General features: G+C 41.4%; 1 protein-coding gene across 1 annotated transcript; it reads right to left on the bottom strand.

The window, feature by feature from the left end:
• Nucleotides 1–19,247: 19,247 nt before the first annotated feature.
• Nucleotides 19,248–20,672, bottom strand: LOC142548033 (uncharacterized). Its single transcript, XM_075656401.1, has 2 exons — nt 20,567–20,672; nt 19,248–20,256 (listed from the first exon to the last, which is right to left on the bottom strand). Exon 2 carries the CDS (start codon nt 19,944–19,946, stop codon nt 19,248–19,250), a length of 699 nt encoding a protein of 232 aa, XP_075512516.1. The 5' UTR covers nt 19,947–20,256; nt 20,567–20,672.
• Between the last annotated feature and the right edge of the window lie 1,693 nt (nt 20,673–22,365).

The following is a 22,365-nucleotide window of genomic DNA, read 5'->3' as shown; positions in this document are numbered from 1 at the left end:
AATCATAAAACAACAGTACCTGCCACTCTATCATCAGATGTGTCCGATGTCTGTTCCTCGGTCTTCTGCTCCCTAAAATCTTCGGGAACTTCTCTGAGGACAAACTCTAGCAAAGTGTCCCGGCTGTCTACAAATATGGCAACTACCAGTCACTCCCTGGCATTGCTCTGTGGAATGTCTTCCTTCGCAAGTTCTGCAATATACTCCAGTATAACTCGGGCTGGACCCACTGGAGCTAGACGAACCACTCAGTCCGCTTCCTAACTTCTTAAACTGTGTTTTTCGAGCTTTCAGCAAATCTTGCTTTCCACTCGTACTGCCTTTATCAAATCTAAGAGGGAGTTGTTGTGTTTGGAGTTGCATCTCACACACCCTTTTTAGTTGTCTAATCAGACTCGCCTCCGCTCTCTTCGCTCTACTCAAGGCATCAGCAAAATGATAAGGTCGCTGCATATTCATCAATGCAACTATCTCCGAGTTCAATCCTCTGATGAACTGATCCGCTACAGCTTCATCATTCCCAATTATATTAGGAGCAAAACGCAGTAGAGTAGAGAATTTAGCAACATATTCTTCAATATTCAGTTGGCTTTGTCTCAAATTCTCAAATTCTGCTTTCTTGTCCTCCTGGTACGAAACTGAGAAAAATCTTCGATAAAATTCAGTTCTGAATATTTCCCACGAAATCACTGTACCTCTCTGTTCTAGCATTCTTTTACTTGTAATCCACCAACTTCTGACAGTCTCTCGTAACTGGTGGAATATCAGTTTAATTCTCTGCTCATCTGAATAATCAAGTAAATCAAACAGTATTTCTATGTCATCAAACCAGTTCTCACAATCTTCAGACGTCTCGACCCCACTCAGAATCGACGGCTGAAATAACTGAAATTCTTCCAACTGTATTTCCATCTGAGTTTCTGATACATCTATTGTTCAGTCGAAGCACTACCCCTTTCTGGAATTCTCCGTGGAGGTATATCTGCTTATCAAAACATTAGTACTCCAATACTACAAATCTGTTCCAATCTTTCTCTGATCATCTTACTGCTGATCATGAATCAGATCTGATTCATACTCAATAATACATATTACCAATTCAAATCAGATAATTAGATAACATGTATTTTAAAGCAGTAAATCATAGTATCATGCTAGCATACATAATGTAAGTCAACATTAAAATAAATCTCATGCTAGCAATCACATGCAAGGAAAGAAAACTCACTCTACCCCGCTCATTCTCTTCTACCTCAGTCTAAAGGATCTATCGCTCTGATACCACAAGTTGTGGGGACCCGGAAGCTAATCATTTTCTTAATCATCTTTGGGATTTAATTATCAATTAAGATAAACATGGTCTAAAAATTTTTCTTTTAAAATGCGGAATGTAATGGAATCAATCTATTATACAAACCAGTATAATAATACAAATCTTGTACAACATGCTTCTAGTTCAAACTAATCTAAGGTTTAACTACTAAATTTCAAGTATTAAACCAAGTCTACATCCAAGTCCGGAATTACCACTCTAATCTCGATCTCTCATCATCTTCTTGACCCCGATCTTGTCCCACCTGTTGTCATGCACACATACAAAACAAGACAACAGCCGGATACTCCGGTGAGAATAAATCCCAGTATAAAACTTGTATACATGCATATACACAATATAAATCATAAAGCATATTATCATGCATAAAATTCATAACAATAGGTTTCATAGTCTAGGAAACCAAATCAAAATAAGCATGCAGTAACAATGGATTCCATAATCTCTGGAATCAAAATAAAATAAGCATGCAACTCAATTCAATTCATATCCTGACTCGACTCGACTCTAACTCTAGGGATCCCGGTGTGAATAAGACGTCACTGTCTGTTACCTACCCTCCCAATCGGGGTAACTGTACGTCTTATTCCTAGACTTCGGTCCTGTCTGTATCGAATGTCTACAATCGGATTGAATCTGATCCGAAGCGTCGATACCACCGAACATCTAGTTTAGCAAGTCTGCCAATGACTCTCCTATTTCAATGCTTGAATATAAATCTATAAACAAGACATAATCATAATCAAATATAAATAATAAATCTTGTATGTGATTTAGGGAAACTCCAACCAAGTCTGATTCGAGTCATATCTCTCGAATTCACATGAATTATACCTTTCGTCGCACAATCTCTGTCGATGTCGAACTCTCGATGTCAAAGTCACCAATACAAATCTGAAATGGCATCATCAATGTACATTCTATCAAGCTCTAGTACACTTCAATACACATAGGAATCAATATTTCATTTCAATGCATTTCGACGGCATAACGGCGGATTCTCGATATACCGATCAACTCAAACAATAAGAATTTCAACATATATCAACAAACCATAATCATCAATTCATAACCAACCTAATATACTCGTTAGCATTTCGAAATCTGCAGAAATCGGAATATGTATATGCTGGAAATTGAGAACAATCATATGCGATATCATTTCTTCAATCCGTTTACGTTTCTACAATGTACAAAATCTCAAGAACATATATCTCTACTCAAATCATCATTCCTCCAACATATAGATTTCAAAACATGCTGGAAATGAACAATAGTTACATCCCTTTGTAGCACTTGATGAGAGGAGCAATAATCTATGTTTGGATTGAAGTTGGGATGGTTAAATCTTGCACAAACTAGCTTTGTAGATGAAAGAGCCTTTCCTTTTCTCTCACTCTCTCTCCCTCGATTCTTGACTGATGGAACTGCTGAAATGAAGACTCATCACAATTCTATATATATATATATGCCATGTGTCATCATAAGAAACAAAGGTGGCTTTCTCGCACAGGGCACCGCGGGTGCGCTTCTCCCGGACCGCGGGTGCGCTTAACTCTCGGCAACCCTATCAATATCCTAACATCGCCGACCGCGGGTGCGGTCTGGTTTGCACCGCGGGTGCGGTAGTACTACTGTAGCATCACCGCGGGTGCGCTGCTTCTGGACCGCGGGTGCGGTGACCCTATTGTAAAAATGGCCAACTTTCTGCCTATCCACCGCGGGTGCGGTCCTTCTTTAGGCGCGGGTGCGCTCATGCTACTATAATTCTTCCAGAATTCATGAGCTCAACCGCGGGTGCGGTCCTTTCCTTACCGCGGGTGCGGTCTATATTTCATGCACCACTTCATAATCTCATTCAGTGCCTCTCATTACATGTCATGCATACTCATATCTTCCGAATATCACATCAATGAAGACTAATAGATCTCGAGCCTTACAAATACACTGAGCAAACTCTATGGGACTGGGTCTTCGATAAACTGCTAATCTTGATTTGACCATTTTTGTTTTGGTTATGGGTAGTTTTGATTATGGTTTTATTTTTAAAAAATTTAATCTCCATCTCATAGAAGTGTCCAACTATTTTTTAGTCTTAATTAATTATTTGATGAAATATCATAAACAAGTTATTTCTAATGAAAAAGAAATAAAATAGCTTGAGTTTAATTTACATAAACAAATTAAATTAATCAAAATAAGTAGAGATGACAAAAGGGCGGGAAGGGCCGTGTGGGGACGGGTTTGCCGTTCCTATACTCGTCCCTGAATTCATCTCCACCTTCATATCCGTCTTGATCCCTATTTTTTCGGGTTCGGGGATTCCATAACCCGAACCTGCAAGGATCAAATCTTCACTCTCGCCCCCATCTCTATTTCAAAATTATTAATAGGGCCGAACCCGTATGGATCAAATCCCCGCCCTCATCTCCGTTTCTAAAATATTAATGGGGGCGAGGCGGGTTCGGGAAATCTCCGAACCCGAACTTATTATTATGCTATTATTATTAATGAAAATATTAATATTAATATTTTGTTGGATCGATTAAGTTTTGGTGATTTAACAAATTGAGTCAAACTGAACTGAATAAGTTAAATTGAACATGATCTACACTGAAATTTTTGTAAGACAAAATCGTTTGAAACTTAACTGATATCTAAGTCTATCGAACTGACAGCTAAAGACCAACTGAATTAACAGATACCTGAGCTAAAATGAAAAAATATTTTCTGAAGAATCAGTTAGACTACTCAGAATAACAAATCTGAATTATCAGATAAAGTCTTTCGTACAATTAGTATCTGAATTATTAAAAATCCGCGAGCAATACCTAGAGTGTACGAATTATCATAGGAGACAATGACATGAAAAAGACGGGAATAACGACTACCATATTCGGAACAAATATAGTATATGATTTCAGTGACCGTTGGATCCAAGCCTATAAATAAATGAACTTGTAAATCAGTTAGGCTATCTGGAATCATCGCATAAGTTCAAATATTTAAACTTTCAATAGTCCAATTGCTTTCAAGATTTTTTAGTACACACTTAAGTATTATATAAGAAGTTTTTCGTTTCGAAATACTTGTAAACTAATGGTTAGCGTACTGTTCAATGTTGTTTAAGTAAATAAGCTAAACTGAGAGTTTCATTTAATAACTGATAAAGCCTTACTGAATCGGATTGTTACAAAAGTTATAATTTCCAAAATCTTCTAATGAACATCATTGTCACATGGAAGAAGGATGACATATGAGTTATTCAAATATCCGAATATCCAGAAGCATTTTCGTTTTATTTAGATTTCAATCATCCTACTATTAATAACTCAATATTTTTTTTTTACTTGGTCATTTTTTAGTGTTCAATCTATCAGTCTAACTTCCTTCCCACGTAACTTATCTGATTGTTCAACTGACATTGATTTGGCGAGAATTAAAAAATTCAAAGTTGTTAATTTAACTGAATTTCGGATAAACTAGTGTGATTGTTTATTCAAATTCTCATCTAACCAATCATGTGATCCTAACAATATTAATAATGATATTATTATTAATATTTTCAAAAAAATAATAATAATATCAGTATTAATAATAATAATATAACTATCAATATTATTATTAATATTTTTTAAAAAATATTATTATTATATTAATAATATTAAAATAATAATATTGTCATTAACATTATTTTTGGACCAACTTCGGTGATGAAGATAGTATCTCCAAACAAAATCCCCGAATCCAAAAAAATCAGAGATCTCCGCCTTCGACTGATTTCATTTCAAAAATAAAATTATCTCTGTAGAAAATCCTCATTCCTCAAAATAAGTGTTCTATCTCTAGATGATAGGATGGAGTACTCAGTTATTATATATATAAAATTATCAAAAACATATAATCTAATCCTCGATACTTCCTTCAACATCTTATATTTGATTGAATTTCATGATGTTATCCACTACCTATGTCAACGGATTATCATTAAATAGAAGTCGCTCAAACCATCGATCAAATTAAATGAAATTAAACTCACTCAAACTCAGATGATTGCTCAGATTTTGATCAAATAAAATCAAGTTCCTCTAAATTATTTTTTTATTAATCCTAATTTTCATTTCAAAAACCACAAATAATTTTATATATGCCATATTTTTTGTGTTAAATCTTTATATTATTTTTTATTTAATGGTTTTTATATATATAAAAATTATATTAGTAATGATATCATCATATTTTTGTGGATATGATAAAGATAAGGGGATGCATAAATTTACTAAAATAAATTTTTATAATATTTTTTATTAAATAAAGATAGAATATAATTTTAAAGGGGTATTGTTGATATTTTAAAAATTTACCGTAACACCAATATTAGTTACTCTTTGCATCACTAACACAACATATACATATAATAATTATTATTATAATAAAAATTCACCATAATCAGTTTTATATTATAAAATATGACGCCACTATCTTGGATAACACCAAGCTATTTCGTAATTCATCATAATCAGTTTTATATTATAAAATATGACGCCACTATTTTTTAAATTGAATAACTGTTCAAGTTGAAAACATTTCCGTGTTAATTATTTATTATTACTTGATCGACTTAAAAAAATAATAATACAAACAACGCGTGTTAATCTTTCACTAATAAACGTAGGTATACACACGAATACACGCACAAGTTTTTCTTGCAAAGTATCTGCACTGAATGTTTTTCTTGCCAAGCTTGGTCATAGAAAGCTCGCAGCAATTAACCATGTTGTAACTTGTTATCCTCGATTTCTTCATGCAATGAAATAGTACTACTACTTATCCATCTCAGAATCCAAGTCGAAGAGCCAAACGCTTTACCACAAAACAAGGTACAAATAAGTGAAAAAAACTTCAAAAAGAGCAATAAAATTGACCATCTATCCTTGTGAAATGAATTCTATATTCACTGAATAGAGAGAGTTGAAGATTAAACAAGCTTCAACAAAGAAGACCACTGGCTCCCAAACTTGGCATCTTGCTGCATTCCTTGGAAACCTACGAGTGTTGGTTTGTAGGGATACAGCTTTCCGGCCGGTAGTAACCCTCTTGAGTTCATGGGAGTGGTGCGGCCCGTTTCGATTGTGTAAATGATAACTTTTACATCCTCTCCAAAGTTGAACCATATATCGCCATCTTTCGCAAACAATGGCACCAAACTGATCATGTCCTTTGATACCCCCATAAGGATCTGGGTCCTCATCAACCCGGTTTGTTATTTGGAATAGCCCAAAACAGAACCAATATGCTAGTCATTTTCCCGAAGACCCGGGCAAATAGCCTCATCTCAGGCACTTTTCCTCTCCCCGGGCAGTCATCATAGCCCGGGCTCTCTACCAATGAGCCGGGAACTCTACTACCCGGGTTACCTCGAGAATTGAACTACACTCGAGTATGATTGATACAGGCCGTCTAATCTGTCAGAACAACTTGGGCTTGGAGTGTCCTAGAAGCCATCAGAAGATAGAGTATGGGCAACCGACTTGCCATATTTAGTAAGTGGCACTGGAATCGAGGTACCTACTACCTTTTCTTCTATAAATAGCAGGTATTAATGTCATTTACGGAGGGGGGAAATCTTTTAATTCTCAAGCATTACACATATTTTCTCTCAAATATTGCTTGTGTTCGCCTGAAAAACCTTGCTGACTTAAGCATCGGAGTGGCTATGCCGGACACCCCTCCGGCGCCCATTCACGAGGTTACTTTCTTATTTGCAGGTGTTGTTGAAGCCATTATTCTCACTCAAATATAAATTGTTGATTTGATCTGTTGGAGTTCCTTACCCGGCTCATCCATTTCAGTGAGATCACATCATTGGCGTCGTCTGTGGGAAACTTGAGTTCAAGACGTTGATATGGCCCGTACGAGAAGAACCAACCAAGATAATTCTCGCGCCCAGGATGATGGAGGGCAGACTTCAAGACAGGGTGGTCAGGTTAATAATACCGGACCAAATCTCATTACATTAACCACGGAGGCGTTACAAAAGATTGTATCCGATGCCATAAAGCAAGCTATGGCCAGGAAAGAAGTCTCTCATCCTGTTACACCACCCGGGGATAGACAGGGACATGAGCAGGAGCAGGAGAGGAGGGAGGACTGAGGGGGCAGGAGAAGACGAGGAATCCAGCGCCGGGTCCAAATCTTCCTACCGTGGCAGAGGAGTTGTTGGAGTTGAGACAGAAGATGAAGTTGTTGGAAGGACAGTTGGAGAATCACGGTACTTCCCGGGCTGTCATTAGGAGATGCCCGTTTGCTGAAAACATTGTCCGGGAACCTCTTCCCGGAAATTTCAAGTCTGCAAAGGTGAAAGACTATGATGGCAACGCAGACCCGGAGGAGCACCAGGCCAGGTTTGAAAATATGGCCATGTTGCACTGTTACACTGATCGAATCAAGTGTAAGGTGTTCCTTACAACACTGGTGGATTCAGCTCAGAGGTGGTTCGATGGCTTGACTTCCCAAAGCATCAGCTCTTTTGAAGACTTCCAGAAGGTGTTTTTACACCATTTCAGCAGCAATAAAAAGTACAAAAAGACTGCTTTTAGTCTTTTTGAAGTTAAGCAGAGCCCAGAAGAGAGTTTAAGGGCCTATATCAGAAGGTTCAACAGAGTGGCCTTGGACGGCCCCACTTGTGCCACTGAAACAAAGACTACTGCATTCACTCAGGGTTTGAGAGAGGGTGAATTCTTCAAGTCACTGACCAAGAAGGTGCCTAGGGATTTCGAGGATCTGTTGTCACGAGCAGAAAAGTACATAAATATGGAGGAGGCCCAAAAACAGAAGAGGGAAGTTGTGAGAAAGGAGAGAGGAGACCGGGTGTCTAAGCCTGAGGAGAGGGGACAGAAGAGGGGCAATACAGGGCACTTTTCTCATCACTGCGCCTCTGAAAATTGCCCGGGAAAGGGAAGTGCAGGAATGCAGCAGAGATTTGGCTCCGGATCATCAGTTATCCCAGCCAGAGCCGAAAGGATTTTGCTCTCTTCACAAAGTGTACCACCATAACACTGAAGATTGCAAAACACTGAAGGGGAATTATGTCTCACCTTCCATCCCGGGACCCAGCAACAATAGCCAGAGGCCGAGAGTGCCACCCTGGACGTCTCGGCAACCACGATTCAGCGCCCGAGGAGGAAGTATGAGGAAAATCCCGTGGATTGAGCCCAGTAGAAGAAGGGAGCCTGAACCCGAGAGGAAAAGGAATTCGCCCCCTGCTACGAGATTGATTAAAATGATATTAGGAGGCTCTACTGATGGAGACTCCAACCGAGCAAGGAAGTCGAGAAGTAGGATGGAGTGTTTGGAGGTGGAGGGAGCAAGAAGGAGTGAGGCGGTCATCAGTTTTGGCCCGGAAGATTTGGAGGGGGTGAATCTGCCCCACAACGATGCCCTGGTGATCCAAGCCCGAGTGGCAAATTATGATATTCTACGAGTCTTCGTTGACTCGGGCAGCTCTGTTAATGTAATTTTTAAAGATGCCTTTATGCAGATGGATTTGCAGGGCTATCACTTGGAGGCTGTGGAAACTGCCCTCTTTGGTTTTGCTGGCCATGTGGTTTACCCGGAAGGGGAGATTGTTTTGCCATTAACCCTGGGTTCTCAGGATCTTAAAAAGACGGTGATGACTTCATTTACCGTGGTGGACTCCCCATCATCATATAATATCATTCTGGGGAGGCCGGCTATGAACGAGCTGAGAGCCGTAGCATCCACATACCACCAAAAGATAAAGTTTCCAGTGGGAGCCCGGGTGGGAGAAGTCCGAGGAGATCAGCCATCCTCCCGAAAATGCTATGTGGAGGCAGTTCGGGCTGATCAGAGCAAGACCAGGAGGGAAGGGAAAAAGGCAAAGGTGGATGGAGTAGAAGGGGGAGTGATGGAAAGAGAAGAGGTGCATTTTGTAGCAGAAGAAGAGCAGGAAGTGGTAGAAATCGGACCAGGCCAACAAATCCGGGTTGCTCGGGATCTCAGCATATCCACCCGGGTTAGTCTGGTTAACTGTTTAAAAGCAAATATTCATGTGTTTGCTTGGTCCCAACAGGAGTTGACAGGGATTTCTCCCCTGGTAGCGGAGCACCAATTGAACATCCTCCCGGGATCTCACCCGGTGAAGCAAAAAAAGAGACATTTTGGTCCTGAAAAGGACAAAGTTATTGATGAGCAAGTAAAAGAGCTCCTGAAGGCTGGCCATATTCGAGAGATTCAATTCCCTTCATGGCTCTCGAATGTGGTCTTGGTGCCCAAGTCTACCGGGAAATGGCGCATGTGTGTAGATTTCCGCGATCTTAATAAAGCTTGTCCCAAGGATCATTATCCTCTGCCCCGCATTGATCAGTTGGTGGATTCCACATCGGGCTTCGAATTGCTAAGCTTCATGGACGCGTACCAGGGGTATCATCAAATCCCCCTGGCCAGGAGTGATCAAGATAAATCCAGCTTCATCACCTCGGGAGGTACATTTTGTTATATTGTAATGCCTTTCGGGTTGAAGAATGCAGAGGCTACTTACCAGCGTCTGATGAACAGAGTCTTCGAGAAGCAGTTGGGGCGAAATGTGGAAGTCTATGTGGATGATATTCTGGGCAAAACCCGGGAGGTTGCAAGCTTTATTGGTGATCTTGAAGAAACTTTTACCACTCTTATGCAATACGGGATCAAGCTTAACCCTGCCAAGTGTATTTTTGGCGTAAAGAGTGGAAAATTCTTGGGATTCATAGTGATCGATCGAGGGATTGAGGTGAATCAGGAGAAAGTCAAGTCTGTGTTGTGCATGCCATCTCCCCAATCCGTCAAGGAAGTACAGAAGTTGACCGGGAGGATTGCTTCCATGTCCCGATTTATTTCCCGGTCAGCGCATAGAAGTTATCATTTCTTTCAAGTCTTGAGGAAGGCCCAGCAATTTGGATGGGATGATAAATATGAACAGGCCTTCCAGGACTTGAAAATTCATCTGGCAGAACTCCCTGTATTGGTGAAGCCGGAGCCCGGGGATAAATTATATGTCTATTTATCTACCACAGGAGTATGCTGTCAGCTCGGTTTTAATAAAATAAGAGAGCTCCGATCAAAAGCCTGTTTATTATGTCAGTCATGCTCTAAGAGGACCCGAGCTCCTGGTATAGTGAAGTAGAGAAGATTGCTCTTGCCTTGGTCATAACTGCCCGGAAGCTAAGGCCTTACTTCCTGTCACATCAAATAGTTGTTCTTACCAATAGTCCTCTTGGCAGGATCATGACTCACTCTGAGGTGTCCGGGCGTATGGTCAAGTGGACAGTAGAGTTGGGGGAGTATGACATTGAATACAAACCTCGGGTAGCCATCAAAGCACAAGTTCTGTCAGATTTTTTATCCGAGATGGTCCAACCCAATGAAGAGGAAGTATGGAGAGTATACGTGGATGGGGCGTCTAGCCTTATCGGATGTGGAGTAGGGGTTGTGATAATATCTCCCCCGGGAGAAAAGATTAAACTGGCACTTAGAATTGACTCCCGGATAACCAACAATGAGGCTGAGTATGAGGCTGTCCTGGCTGGTATTCAAGCTGCCCGAGAAGTCGGGGCTTCCCGGATTATTCTATATTCCGATTCGCAACTCATCACTCCACAAATAAAGGGCGTGTATGAGGACTAAGGATGACAGGATGCTAAAATATTTACAGCTCATTAAAGCCGGAGCAAAAGTTTTTTCGGATTGGGGTATTGAACAAATACCCCGGGAAGAGAATAGTGAGGCATATACTCTGGCAAAAATGACTGATTCTTTGTCAGAGGTAAATACCCGGGAGGTCTTGCGTGTTTCCCGTTTGATCCTTTCTACTGAGGAAGGAATGTTACCAGAGCCAGAGGACTCCTGGATGACACCTCTGATCAAGTTTATGGTAAATAATGAGTTACCCGAAGACAGAGCCCGGGCTCAGAAAACTAAGAGACAAGCTCCCAGGTTTGTTCTCTTAAATAATATTTTGTACAGGAGAACATTCCAGGGACCTATTTTGAAATGCTTATCTGAGAAAGAGGTGGATTATGTACTCCGAGAAATTCATGAAGGTTGTTGTGCCGAGCACCTTGGGGGAATGTCTTTGGCCCGAAAAACAATGCTTGCTGGTTTCTGGTGGCCAACTTTAAGTCAAGATGCTGCTAGGATGGTCCGAGCTTGTGAAGGCTGTCAACATCATTCAAATTTTAAGCACAGCCCGGCTACCCTCATGAAGCCTATCTGGGCATCTTGCCCCTTTGATCAACGGCGCATGGATATTGTGGGCCCTTTCCCCATTGCCCGGGCTCAGAAAAAATTCTTGTTAGTAGCTGTTGACTACTTCTCCAAATGGGTAGAAGCTGAGCCTTTGGCAAAAATTACTGAGCAGGAAGTACTGAAGTTTTTGTGGAGAAGCATCGTGTGCCGATTTGGAGTGCCCAGGAGACTAATCTCAGATAATGGGAGACAATTTCAGGGCAGAGAAATCACATCATGGTGCCGAGAGATGAAGATCACTCAGTCTTTCACCTCTGTTGCCTATCCTCAAGCAAATGGCCAAACAGAGGGTAGTCAACAGAATCATTGTACAAGCATTGAAAACCCGGCTTTAGGGCAAAGGAAAGGATTGGGTGGAAGAATTACCCAGTGTTCTCTGGGCTTACAGAACTACTCCTCGGGCACCTACTCAAGAAACTCCTTTCAACTTGGTATATGGTTCCGAAGCGGTCCTTCCAGTAGAAATCGGGCAGACTTCTTCTCGGGTAGAATCTTACCCTGGTTGGCAATGACCAGAGCCGGGCCATGGAATTGGATTTAATAGAAGAAAAAAGAGACCGGGCATTCATTCGAATGGAGGCATACAAGAGCCGGGTTATGAAATCATATAACAAAAAGGTCCGCATCCGAGACTTCCAAGTCGGGATCTAGTCATGAAAAAAGTCAACCCGTGCTGGGGAAGTTGGGAAGCTGGAAGCTCGGTGGGAAGGACCTTATAAAATCACTCGGAGAGTCAGCTCGGGATCTTTTTATCTAGAAGATGCGCAGGGGCGCTCTCTCAAAAGACCTTGGAATGTATTTAATTTAAAGCAGTATTATGCATGACGGATGTTTTGATGGATGAAATAAATGAAAGGAATATTTTCTCAAAACGTGTTCTAAATACTTCTGTTATCAAGTCCCGGGACATGTTCCCCGGCCCAAGGCTCCGTACCTTGGTTCTAAAAAAGCCCAAGGCACTACACCCTGGCTCGGGGAACCACACCTCGACCATTCCCAACGTCCCGGGACATGTTCCCCGGCCCAAGGCTCCGTACCTTGGTTCTAAAAAAATCCCAGGGCACTACACCCTGGCTCGGGGCACCACACCTCGACCATTCCCAAGTCCCGGGACATGTTCCCCGGTCCAAGGCTCCGTACCTTGGTTCTAAAAAAGCCCAGGGCACTACACCCTGGCTCGGGGCACCACACCTCGACCATTCCCAAGTCCCGGGACATGTTCCCCGGCCCAAGGCTCCGTATCTTGGTTCTAAAAAAGCCCAGGGCACTACACCCTAGCTTGGGGCACCACACCTCGACCATTCCCAAGTCCTGGGACATGTTCCCCGACCAAGGCTCCGTACCTTGGTTCTAAAAAAGCCCAGGGCACTACACCCTGGCTCGGAGCACCACACCTCGACCATTCCCAAGTCCCGTGACATGTTCCCTGGCCCAAGGCTCCGTACCTTGGTTCTAAAATAGCCCAGGGCACTACACCCTGGCTCGGGGCACCACACCTCGACCATTCCCAAGTCCTGGGACATGTTTCCCGGCCCAAGGCTTCGTATCTTGGATCTAAAAAAGCCCAGGGCACTACAGCCTGGCTCGGGGCACCACACTTCGACCATTCCCAAGTCCCGGGACATGTTCCCTGGCCCAAGGCTCCGTACCTTGGTTCTAAAAAAGCCCAGGGCACTACACCCTGGCTTGGGGCACCACACCTCGACCATTCCCAAGTCTCGGGATATGTTCCCCGGCCCAAGGCTCCGTACCTTGGTTTTTAAAAGCCCAGGGCACTACACCCTGACTCGGGGCACCGCACCTCGACCAGTCTAAACCCCGAAGTATGCTCTCTTGACCAACTTTTCTAGTTGGTATACGCGCCAAGTTTTATATCCAGGTTTTAGGTTGCTTATATCTGAGTCACTTGCGGAGTATGAGGCATTTTATGCATTACGAGGATCAAGAACCTGGGTACTTATTTGAAGTTTCCGGTTAATTCGCAACACTTAGAAAAATTTCTGGTTATTTTCATGCAAACAGTTATATCACCCTAGTTATTGAAAGACTTATCAAGATATAACTGCAGAGAAGATAAAGGAAAAATGAAATTTGCATTAATAAGAGCCCGAGGGCCGAAAAGTTACAAGACAGGAAAAGATAAAAAAATACAAATACTATTCTATGTCTACGTGTTCAGGCCCGGGCTGCTCTTCTTGGGCTGCCTTCTTTTCCTCCTCACCATCCTTGGGAAGGGATGCAATGGCCAGACCAAAATCAGGAAAATTTTCCTTATCTTGGGGCAAGAGTCCGGCTTCCTCAAATTGTTCCCGGCATTTTTCAAAACAGGTCTGAAAAAGAGGGTAGGCCTTGTCCACCACGGCTTTCTTGAACTCAGGAGATAGGAGGAAGGAAGCATGCCACTTGTCTTTATTGTATTCAGCCCGGGCCAGGGCACTCTCAGCTCTCTCAGCCCGATGCAACTGCAACTCTGCCTGTTCGGAAACGGCACGGAGACTCGACTCCGAGACAGATAGACAGCCCTGCAGACTGCTCCTCTCGGACAAGGCCTTCAGTAATGTCCTCTTGAGCCTTGTCCAGAGCTGAGCGCAGCCTAGCCAATTCTTCCTCATGGGTGGCTCGAGCCCGGGCTAGCTCCTCTTGCAGCCTCTCCTGAGCATCTTGGAAAGACTGGGCTCGCTTGCCAGAGATAGTAGCAGCCTTTCCAACCTCCTCAAAAGCCGAAATCAGCCGGTGAGCGGCCTATCCAAAAGCAAGGTCGATAAGAATCAACAGTGATCGGAGCAAGAAAAGGATATGGGGACTAACAAAAACTTACCGACAAGAGCTTGTTCGAGCCCTCAAAAATTTTGGCAGAAGCACTAACATTCTTCAAACGAGCATCCTCGTCAGGCGTGAGAAGCTGTTTGAAAATCTTCATCCCCCGTGGCGAAGGCCCCTCCTCAAGAATATTTATTCGGGAAGGTTGCTCGAGGAGAGGAGGTTGTTGAGTGGTTTGTTGCTCAAACCCGAGGAGAGGAGGCTGTTGGAAAGATCGTTGGAGGGGAGGGGTGGTTGACCGGGTCACAGGAGAGGAGTTTTGACCCACCTCCCAGCTGTCCTCGGCCAAAGTTTGCTCCGGGCTTGTGATAGCCTTTCGCTTCCTCTGGGTCAGAGGGACGTGGTCTTCAAGGTCCTCTTGGGGTGCTTCCTGGGCCACCTCCTCTTGTTGGGTCTCAACCCGGTCTAACTCAGCACACCGGGCTACCGCCTCCTCGGCTAGTTTCTTCTCAAGGGCAGCTTTCTGGGCTGCCATTTTCTTCTCTTTGCCCGCCTTTTCAGCCGCCCATTTTTTGGCGAAGGCTTCTTGCATTTTTGAGTTATCTGCACAAGAGTAAGAAGAAATTTCAGCACAAATAGTAAATATAAAACTTTCTAAACAAGACTAGGATATGGCGAATTACCGGGTTGAGCGCCCGAGACTGCAACCTCGTCAATCACCCTGTCTAAAGGGTCCTCAGCACGGGCACTCAACCCGTAGGTAATTAGGTTCTCATCTGAAATAAGAACAGAAAGAGGAGTACTTCTGCCCCTCCACCAAGTTTTTACTGACAAGGAAAGGCTCCTCGAGTTTGTAGGACTGGGGAAGGGTAGGTTGTTGGGGAAGGGAAGGGAGAAACCCGGTCGGGCAGGGAAGAGGACCGGGAGTTGAATATAGAAAAATTTTCCTTTTCATCCTTTTTGAGAGGAAGGGATGTCATCAAGGAATCGGGTATTTAGCCGGGCAGTCAGGGAAAATACATTGTCCCAAGCCGGCAAGAAAAGAAATAGTGGAGAATAAGGAGAGTGATGAGATAATTATTCATCTTGAAAAGGACATAGGCCGAGGCCATAATCCTGAAGGAATTAGGATGGAATTGATTAACTGGGACGCCGAAGAAAATGGCGACCTCAATATAAAAAGGGTGGACGGGAAATCAGAGACCATTCCGGACTTGGTCTCGAAAAAAGGTAGTATACCCGGTAGGAGGGTTATTAGCCCTATCAGAAGGACCGGGTATTAAAATGGAGAAAGAAGAAGGAATAGACCCCAAATATCAGAGTTCCTCGTCTGCCCCCGAGCGCAAATGCTGCTCATTGAGGAGAACCAAGGAGAACCCGGGACCTCAGTGGAAGGATGGTCAGAGGCCCGAGCTTTTCCCTTACCTTTGTCCTTTCCAGGAGCTCGGGAAGTGCCCGAAGATGAGGGTTTTGAAGAAGAGGGTTTGGTTGGGAGGATTTTAAGGTTTGGGTAATAGAACGACGGGGGGGAGACGGGGGGGAATCAGAGCGTAGTGCGGCAGACTCATCGCTAGGAGATCCTCGTGCATTAGCTCCAGAGGTAGAAGAAGTAGAATTAGACATAGTTAAGAGAGAGAACGTACGATTTTCAGATAAAAGATGGGCGGTGGCAGCAGCAGAGATTCACCGAAGATGGAAGAGCTTGCGCGGAAGAGCTTCGAGAAAAAAAAAATCTGCAAAGGCTTCACCGAGATTGTGAATTTGCAAATGATTTTTCAGAAATCGGTTATCTATTGTATATAGGAGGAAAAGAGTGATCCTCACCGTTGATCTAAAACGAATCGGACGGACCAAATTAGCCTCGAAAATTGAGCGGCGTGATTAGGCGGGATATTTGAAAAGACAGGTGCATAAGTCAAGGCGTCATGATCATTCATCTACTCGGAATACGTACAGATTCTGACAACTTGTCATTACGGGGCGCATCATTCTGACATCGCATTAATTGCCCAGAGAAACTAAACGACAAAGTACTATAAGCCTGGGTGGTGGGAGAGTCCGGCATCTTATCTATAAGCCAGGGAGGTCCGAGAGCCCGGCATCTTATCTATACGTCCGGGTTACACGAGAGCCCGGCATCTTATCTATGAGCTCGGGTGGTGTGAGAACCCGATATCTTATTTTGAGCACGGGAGATACAAGTCCCCGGCACTTTATTTTAAGCTCAGGAAGCATTAAGTCTGGGCATGTTAATTTTACTTGCCGATTATATATTACCCAATTTGCATTGATTCTTTTGCAGAAAATTAAAGAAACAAAGTACGATAATTGAAGTTTTATTAAGAAAATATTCGATGCCATGTTAGGGGATCCATTATCGAAGATACAGAGTCTTGCCACCTAGCTATCCAATCGGTCAATTCATGAATCCGAAGATTGGTAAAGGACTCGGTAGTCAAGATCTTGTCTAGCTGGTATCATTCCTTCCACAGCATCGCATGCAGCAGAACTTGATCAGTAGCAAGATCTGCAACTCGATCTACTTCAAACTCTCGCTTATATTTCCTCGCCCTTGCTCTTTGAGCACGATTAAGAGCCAAACCATTTTGGTGCGCGTTGTTGAGATCCTGAATCTTGTACCAGGTAGACATGACCTTCACCCATATGTACTCTTCAATCGTCTTCTTTATTTCGTCCAGATGAGGACGCATTTCGTTGGTTACTAGGACGTGTGTACTGCTGCAAGCAGTGGAATCACTTGAAGACATATTAAACTGATACTCACATTTCATGTATATCCTCTTATTTATAGACAAGTGGCATTTAATGTGGAGGAAGTTGGAAGGTCACAAATCATGTGAAACGCCTTCTCATTTGTTTAAGAGAAGGAAGCCAATCGTAGCCGTTAATCTATAAATACGCTAACGTTTAGGATGAATTGTACTGGGCAATCGAAAGGACGTGCACAAATATCGATGAGACAATATCATTACTACCTCGGAATATGAAACGTTTTTCGGCGGGAATTTAATGCTGATTCGTGCATAATTATGATACCACATCATAGCCCGGGAGATTTGGGGCCCCGACATCTTATTTTATAGCCCGGGAGATTTGAGGCCCCGGCATCGTATTTTATAGCCCGGGAGATTTGAGGCCCTGACATCTTATCGAAATCCCGGGAGATTTAAGTCCCCAGTACTTTATTTTGAGCTCGGGGAACATTAAATCATGGCATTTCAGTTGATTAGTCATCGGTTATTCATCTTCAAATGATTTCATCGGGTCATTTATCAAGAAATAAAAAGACATAAATAAACCAAAATAACTTTTTATTCATTTGAAGGAATTTTTTCGGATTACATTAAAATACTCTTCCTCTACAGAGGCCATCCACTTGATCATCAAGCTCTTCACAGAGCTGCAAGTGAACGCCTTGATAAAGCTGGCAAAATCGGCAATGTTCTGCAGCGTCTTCCTTTCCTTATAAAGCATTAGCTGGAGGACATAGTCGTCCTCAAAAAGATTTACCGTATCGGAAATGTGCAAACGTTCCCGATATTTCTCAAGCTTCGCCACCAGCCGAGGAGTGGTAGCTTCTCCACATTCGTAAAGGAACTGCAGTCCTTGCAGCTCCTCCCAGTAATTAAGGATCTTTTGGTAGATTTCATCTTCCAGTTCAGCTGCGTTCATGAACTCTTCTGCCATATCGGGAGCCTTCGAATTACTTGAACCTGCCATTGCACTTCTCGGATAATAAATTGCTAGAGTGAAGGAAAATAGGTAGGTGAGTTACTATATATAGGGAAAAGAATTAATCACCACCGTGGATCCGAATCTAATCGGACGATCACAAGGAGTCTAGGAAATTGTGCATGCAGTTGAAAAGACATGTACGGATATCGAGGAAACATGCTCATTATTACCTCAGAATACATACGATTTTCGACGGTATCAATACTAACGCATGCGTCATAATGACACCTCTTGGACTTCTCGAGAACACTAAACGACACTAATAATCTAAAGCCCGGGTTGTATCAGACCCCGGTATCTCATTTCTTATATGGGATATTTAAAGCCCCCGATGCTCTTACACATTCCGAGTTGTGTTTACACAGAAGAACAAGTACTGACTAATCGAGACAGCGAGTCAAGCTCTAGCCCGACTATTTTAGGGATGGGTAGTGATACCCCCATAAGGATCCGGGTCCTCATCAACCCGATTTGTTATTTGGATAGCCCAAAACAGAACCAATATGCTAGTCATTTTCCCGAGGACCCGGGCAAATAGCCTCATCTTAGGCACTTCTCCTCTCCCCGGGCAGTCATCATAGCCCGAGCTCTCTACCAATGAGCCGGGAACTCTACTACCTGGGTTACATCGAGAATTGAACCACACTCGAGTATGATTGATACATGCCGTATAATCTGTCAGAACAACTTGGGCTTGGAGTGTCCTAAAAGCCATCAGAAGATAGAGTATGGGCAACCGACTTGCCATATTTAGTAGGTGGCACTGGAATCGAGGTACCCTCTAGCTTTTCTTCTATAAATAGCAGGTATTAATGTCATTTACGGAGGAGGGGGAAATTTTTTAATTCTCAAGCATTACACATATTTTCTCTCAAATATTGCTTGTGTTCACCTGAAGAACCTGCTGACTTAAGCATCGGAGTGGCTACATCAGAACACCCTTCCGGCGCCCATTCACGAGGTTACTTTCTTATTTGCAGGTGTTGTTGAAGCCATTATTCTCACTCAAACTTCCCAATCACTATAAATTGTTGATTTGATCCGTTGGAGCTCTTTACCCGGCTCATCCATTTCAGTGAGATCACAGTCATCCTTATCATTGCTTCTTTCTTTCAGGAAGGACAGTGGTATGACTTTTTTTTTGACTCCATCTTTGTTTCTTGTAGTTCTCCAACTCGGTCACGTGGAGATCGTTTCCGACTATGGTTGTTAACGCCAGTTTCCCATTCCAATCTATAGCCCAGAGGGTTCTCCAGTTCTTGACCTTAGTTTTCGTGAAACAGGTCACGGTGAAACACTCCGTCTCCAAGTCCAGCGACACGACCTTTTTAGTGACCGTAGATCCAACTTTGGGAATCAGGACAGTGTGGACAGCTTCTCCGGCTGCAACTACCTGAACACGATGTTTTTCTCTCCGTCCCTCAACTTCCGCAACGTCAGGAAACTCCAAGGGCCGCCAAGATTCGGACTGGCCAGGAGTAAGAACTTCGCAACTTTCTCTTCCCGATTCGTCGTCATATAAAGAAACCACTAGATACTTTCCCTTGGATTCGACGTAACTGAAGGTAACCCCAAAGGCATTCTTGTGCGGATCAGGCAAACCGAGAACACCGCAAGTGGCTGGGTTCCAGATGGTCAACTTCGTTGTGGGGAAACTCATTATGAGAAGCAAGCCATCACAACCATCAAGTAACATAAACCTTTCATCATTGGGGTCCGGCGTGGCCGGATCGCGGGGCACCGCGACATTGTGCCAATGGCCAACAACCTTGTTGCGATCGATATTCCTTTCCATTAAGTAACGGCCACGAATGAAACCTCGCCACTCCTTGCACACGAGCTGGAGCTTTGCTAGGGACCTGAGAGGCAACCAGCACAAGATCTCGATGACAACATCGGAAGAGAAGATTGGTGGTGCCCCTGTTTCGGTTTAAGCACTTTTACACTCAATGATGGCTTCGGAGGGGACGATTGATGTCGAGGTATAGTCCTTCTTTCTTTCACACTTCGTCAAATCTTCGGATGTTTCTTCTCCGTTCGCCATTTGAGCCTCGATTTTGCTTGAAGCCTCGCCACCTTCTCTGGCTGAAACATTGCTTTCCATCCTGCTCGACATACAGAGAGCTACATTCTGTGATCTTTGTGGCTACATTAATTTGATCTCACATATTTTACTCATACATCTACCATTATTTTATCAACCCAAATGGGATCAAAGAGTTTACATTGCTACTTATCAAATTTATCATAATTCCTAATTCAATAACACAACAAAATAAAAAAAGGATCTTTACAACTAGAACCAGCCAACTATTATTAGCTAAAACATCCAAACATGTTATATGAATTTTGTTTAAAAAATACAACATCCAATATAGTGACAATCTGAGAATAGTATGAAACTTTTTCCATTACCTGGACTTGGGTGGAGGCGACGCAGAGATCAGTCAATGTGTGGAGGCTTACAGTAATAAAAAGAAAAAAAGAAAAGAAAAGAGAAGAGACCCCTTTTGATTGTGCTTCTGTTAGTTTACCTTGCGATTCTATGCGATATGAGCTTATCTTAATCTAGTTTCCACCTGCCATTGGTCTCTTCTACTCTAAAATTTATGTCTCACTTACGTAAAATAATCAAAGATAAACATTATAATCGTGTTTGCCAAGGATACATATTTTATAGTATTATGAATGTTCACGTGTGATGCATGTATGTGACTAATAATGAAAAATATAATCACGAGAATTAGATAATGTTTAAAATCGTTTGAATAACATCATGTTTATAAGTATTTATCAACCTGAATATATCAAAACACAATACATAAAAATACATCATGACAATAAATCATATATATTCACTTGTTTATATGACATTTTTCAATTCGCGATATAATGACATCTCTCTTAAATGATAAATCAGCAAAAATATTTTTCATCCAAATATCATTCAATATGAAAAACAACAAAAATAAAATTAACAGAATAGTGAATTTTACCAAAATAAAAAACAAATGTACTGAAATGGAGTACATATATACAAACCTCAAATAAAAGTATCTTAATTTACTAAATTATCATAATAATCTTAAAATAAAACCATTAAACTTGTTATTAAGTTAAATATCATTTGTGATTTTGTTAACTTTTAACCTCTTGTGAATTTTATTTAACTTTCTATGTTTATTTTAGAATACATATTATAGATAATTAATTTTAAATCAGAATCATTCATTTATAAATTAATTTGGTGATTAATAATTTCAATGAAATAAAATTTTAACATAATATATCTCAAATAAATATGTGTTGTAAAATAATATGTAATACTCAGTTAAAAAAATATCATATGTAAAATTATAATATATAACAAATGATAATAAATTATCAATATAATTCATATTTATTATAAAAATATATTGATCGAAAATTTATAAGGATTATATCATAAATCTAGTTCAAAAATAGAAAGTAATTTTTAATTTATCATGACTTTTTCTTTATATGAATAAATTAAAAAAAATCAAACTAATCAAATTATATTGTAAATAAAGTATAATTTATATATATATATAAAAAAGCATATAGAATCTACATGCACTCAATGTTTATTTTAATTGGAAAAGTATCATAAGAAAAATGACATTTACTGACATGATTTTAATGAAACTTGTAGAAAAGTGCAAACTTGATAGGGGTGTCAATCGGGTGGGTTGGGTCGGGTTTTGGGTCAACTCGCGAAATTTTTTTTATTTTTTTTCAATCTGAACCCGAAGCAACCTGAAAACCCCCAACCCCATATAACCCGACTCAACCCGTCTAACCCGCCTAACCCGAATTTTATTTATTTTTTTTAAATTTTTTAAAAAATTAATGAAAAAAATTCAAAAAAATAAAAAATAATAATAATATTTTAATTTAAACACATAATTACAAAATTTTCGATTTAAATTTGAAAGTTTAATCGTAGAAAATTAAAAGTATATTTACTAAATCAAATAAAAAATTGTTAAAAAATAAAAATATGCAAAATAATTATTAAATAATGAAAATTTATCATATAAATATACAATAAATTTGTTCAAGTATACAATATATAATAATATAGGTAATATTTTCAAAAAAAAAGTTCGCGGGTCAACCCGCGACCTAACCCGACCCAACCCGAAACCTGCCTAACATGGCACTAACCCGAATCAACCCGATCCGAACACCAA

Source organism: Primulina tabacum, chromosome 6 (genome assembly GCF_025594145.1).
Source record: "Primulina tabacum isolate GXHZ01 chromosome 6, ASM2559414v2, whole genome shotgun sequence".
NCBI lineage: Eukaryota > Viridiplantae > Streptophyta > Magnoliopsida > Lamiales > Gesneriaceae > Primulina > Primulina tabacum.
Note: the sequence above shows the minus strand (reverse complement) of the source record. Positions and strands in the feature narration are given on the sequence as shown.

What these genes read in the sequence shown, in the direction of transcription:
- LOC142548033 (XM_075656401.1), bottom strand. Translation starts at nt 19,946, where the DNA reads ATGGAAAGGAATATCGATCGCAACAAGGTTGTTGGCCATTGGCACAAT.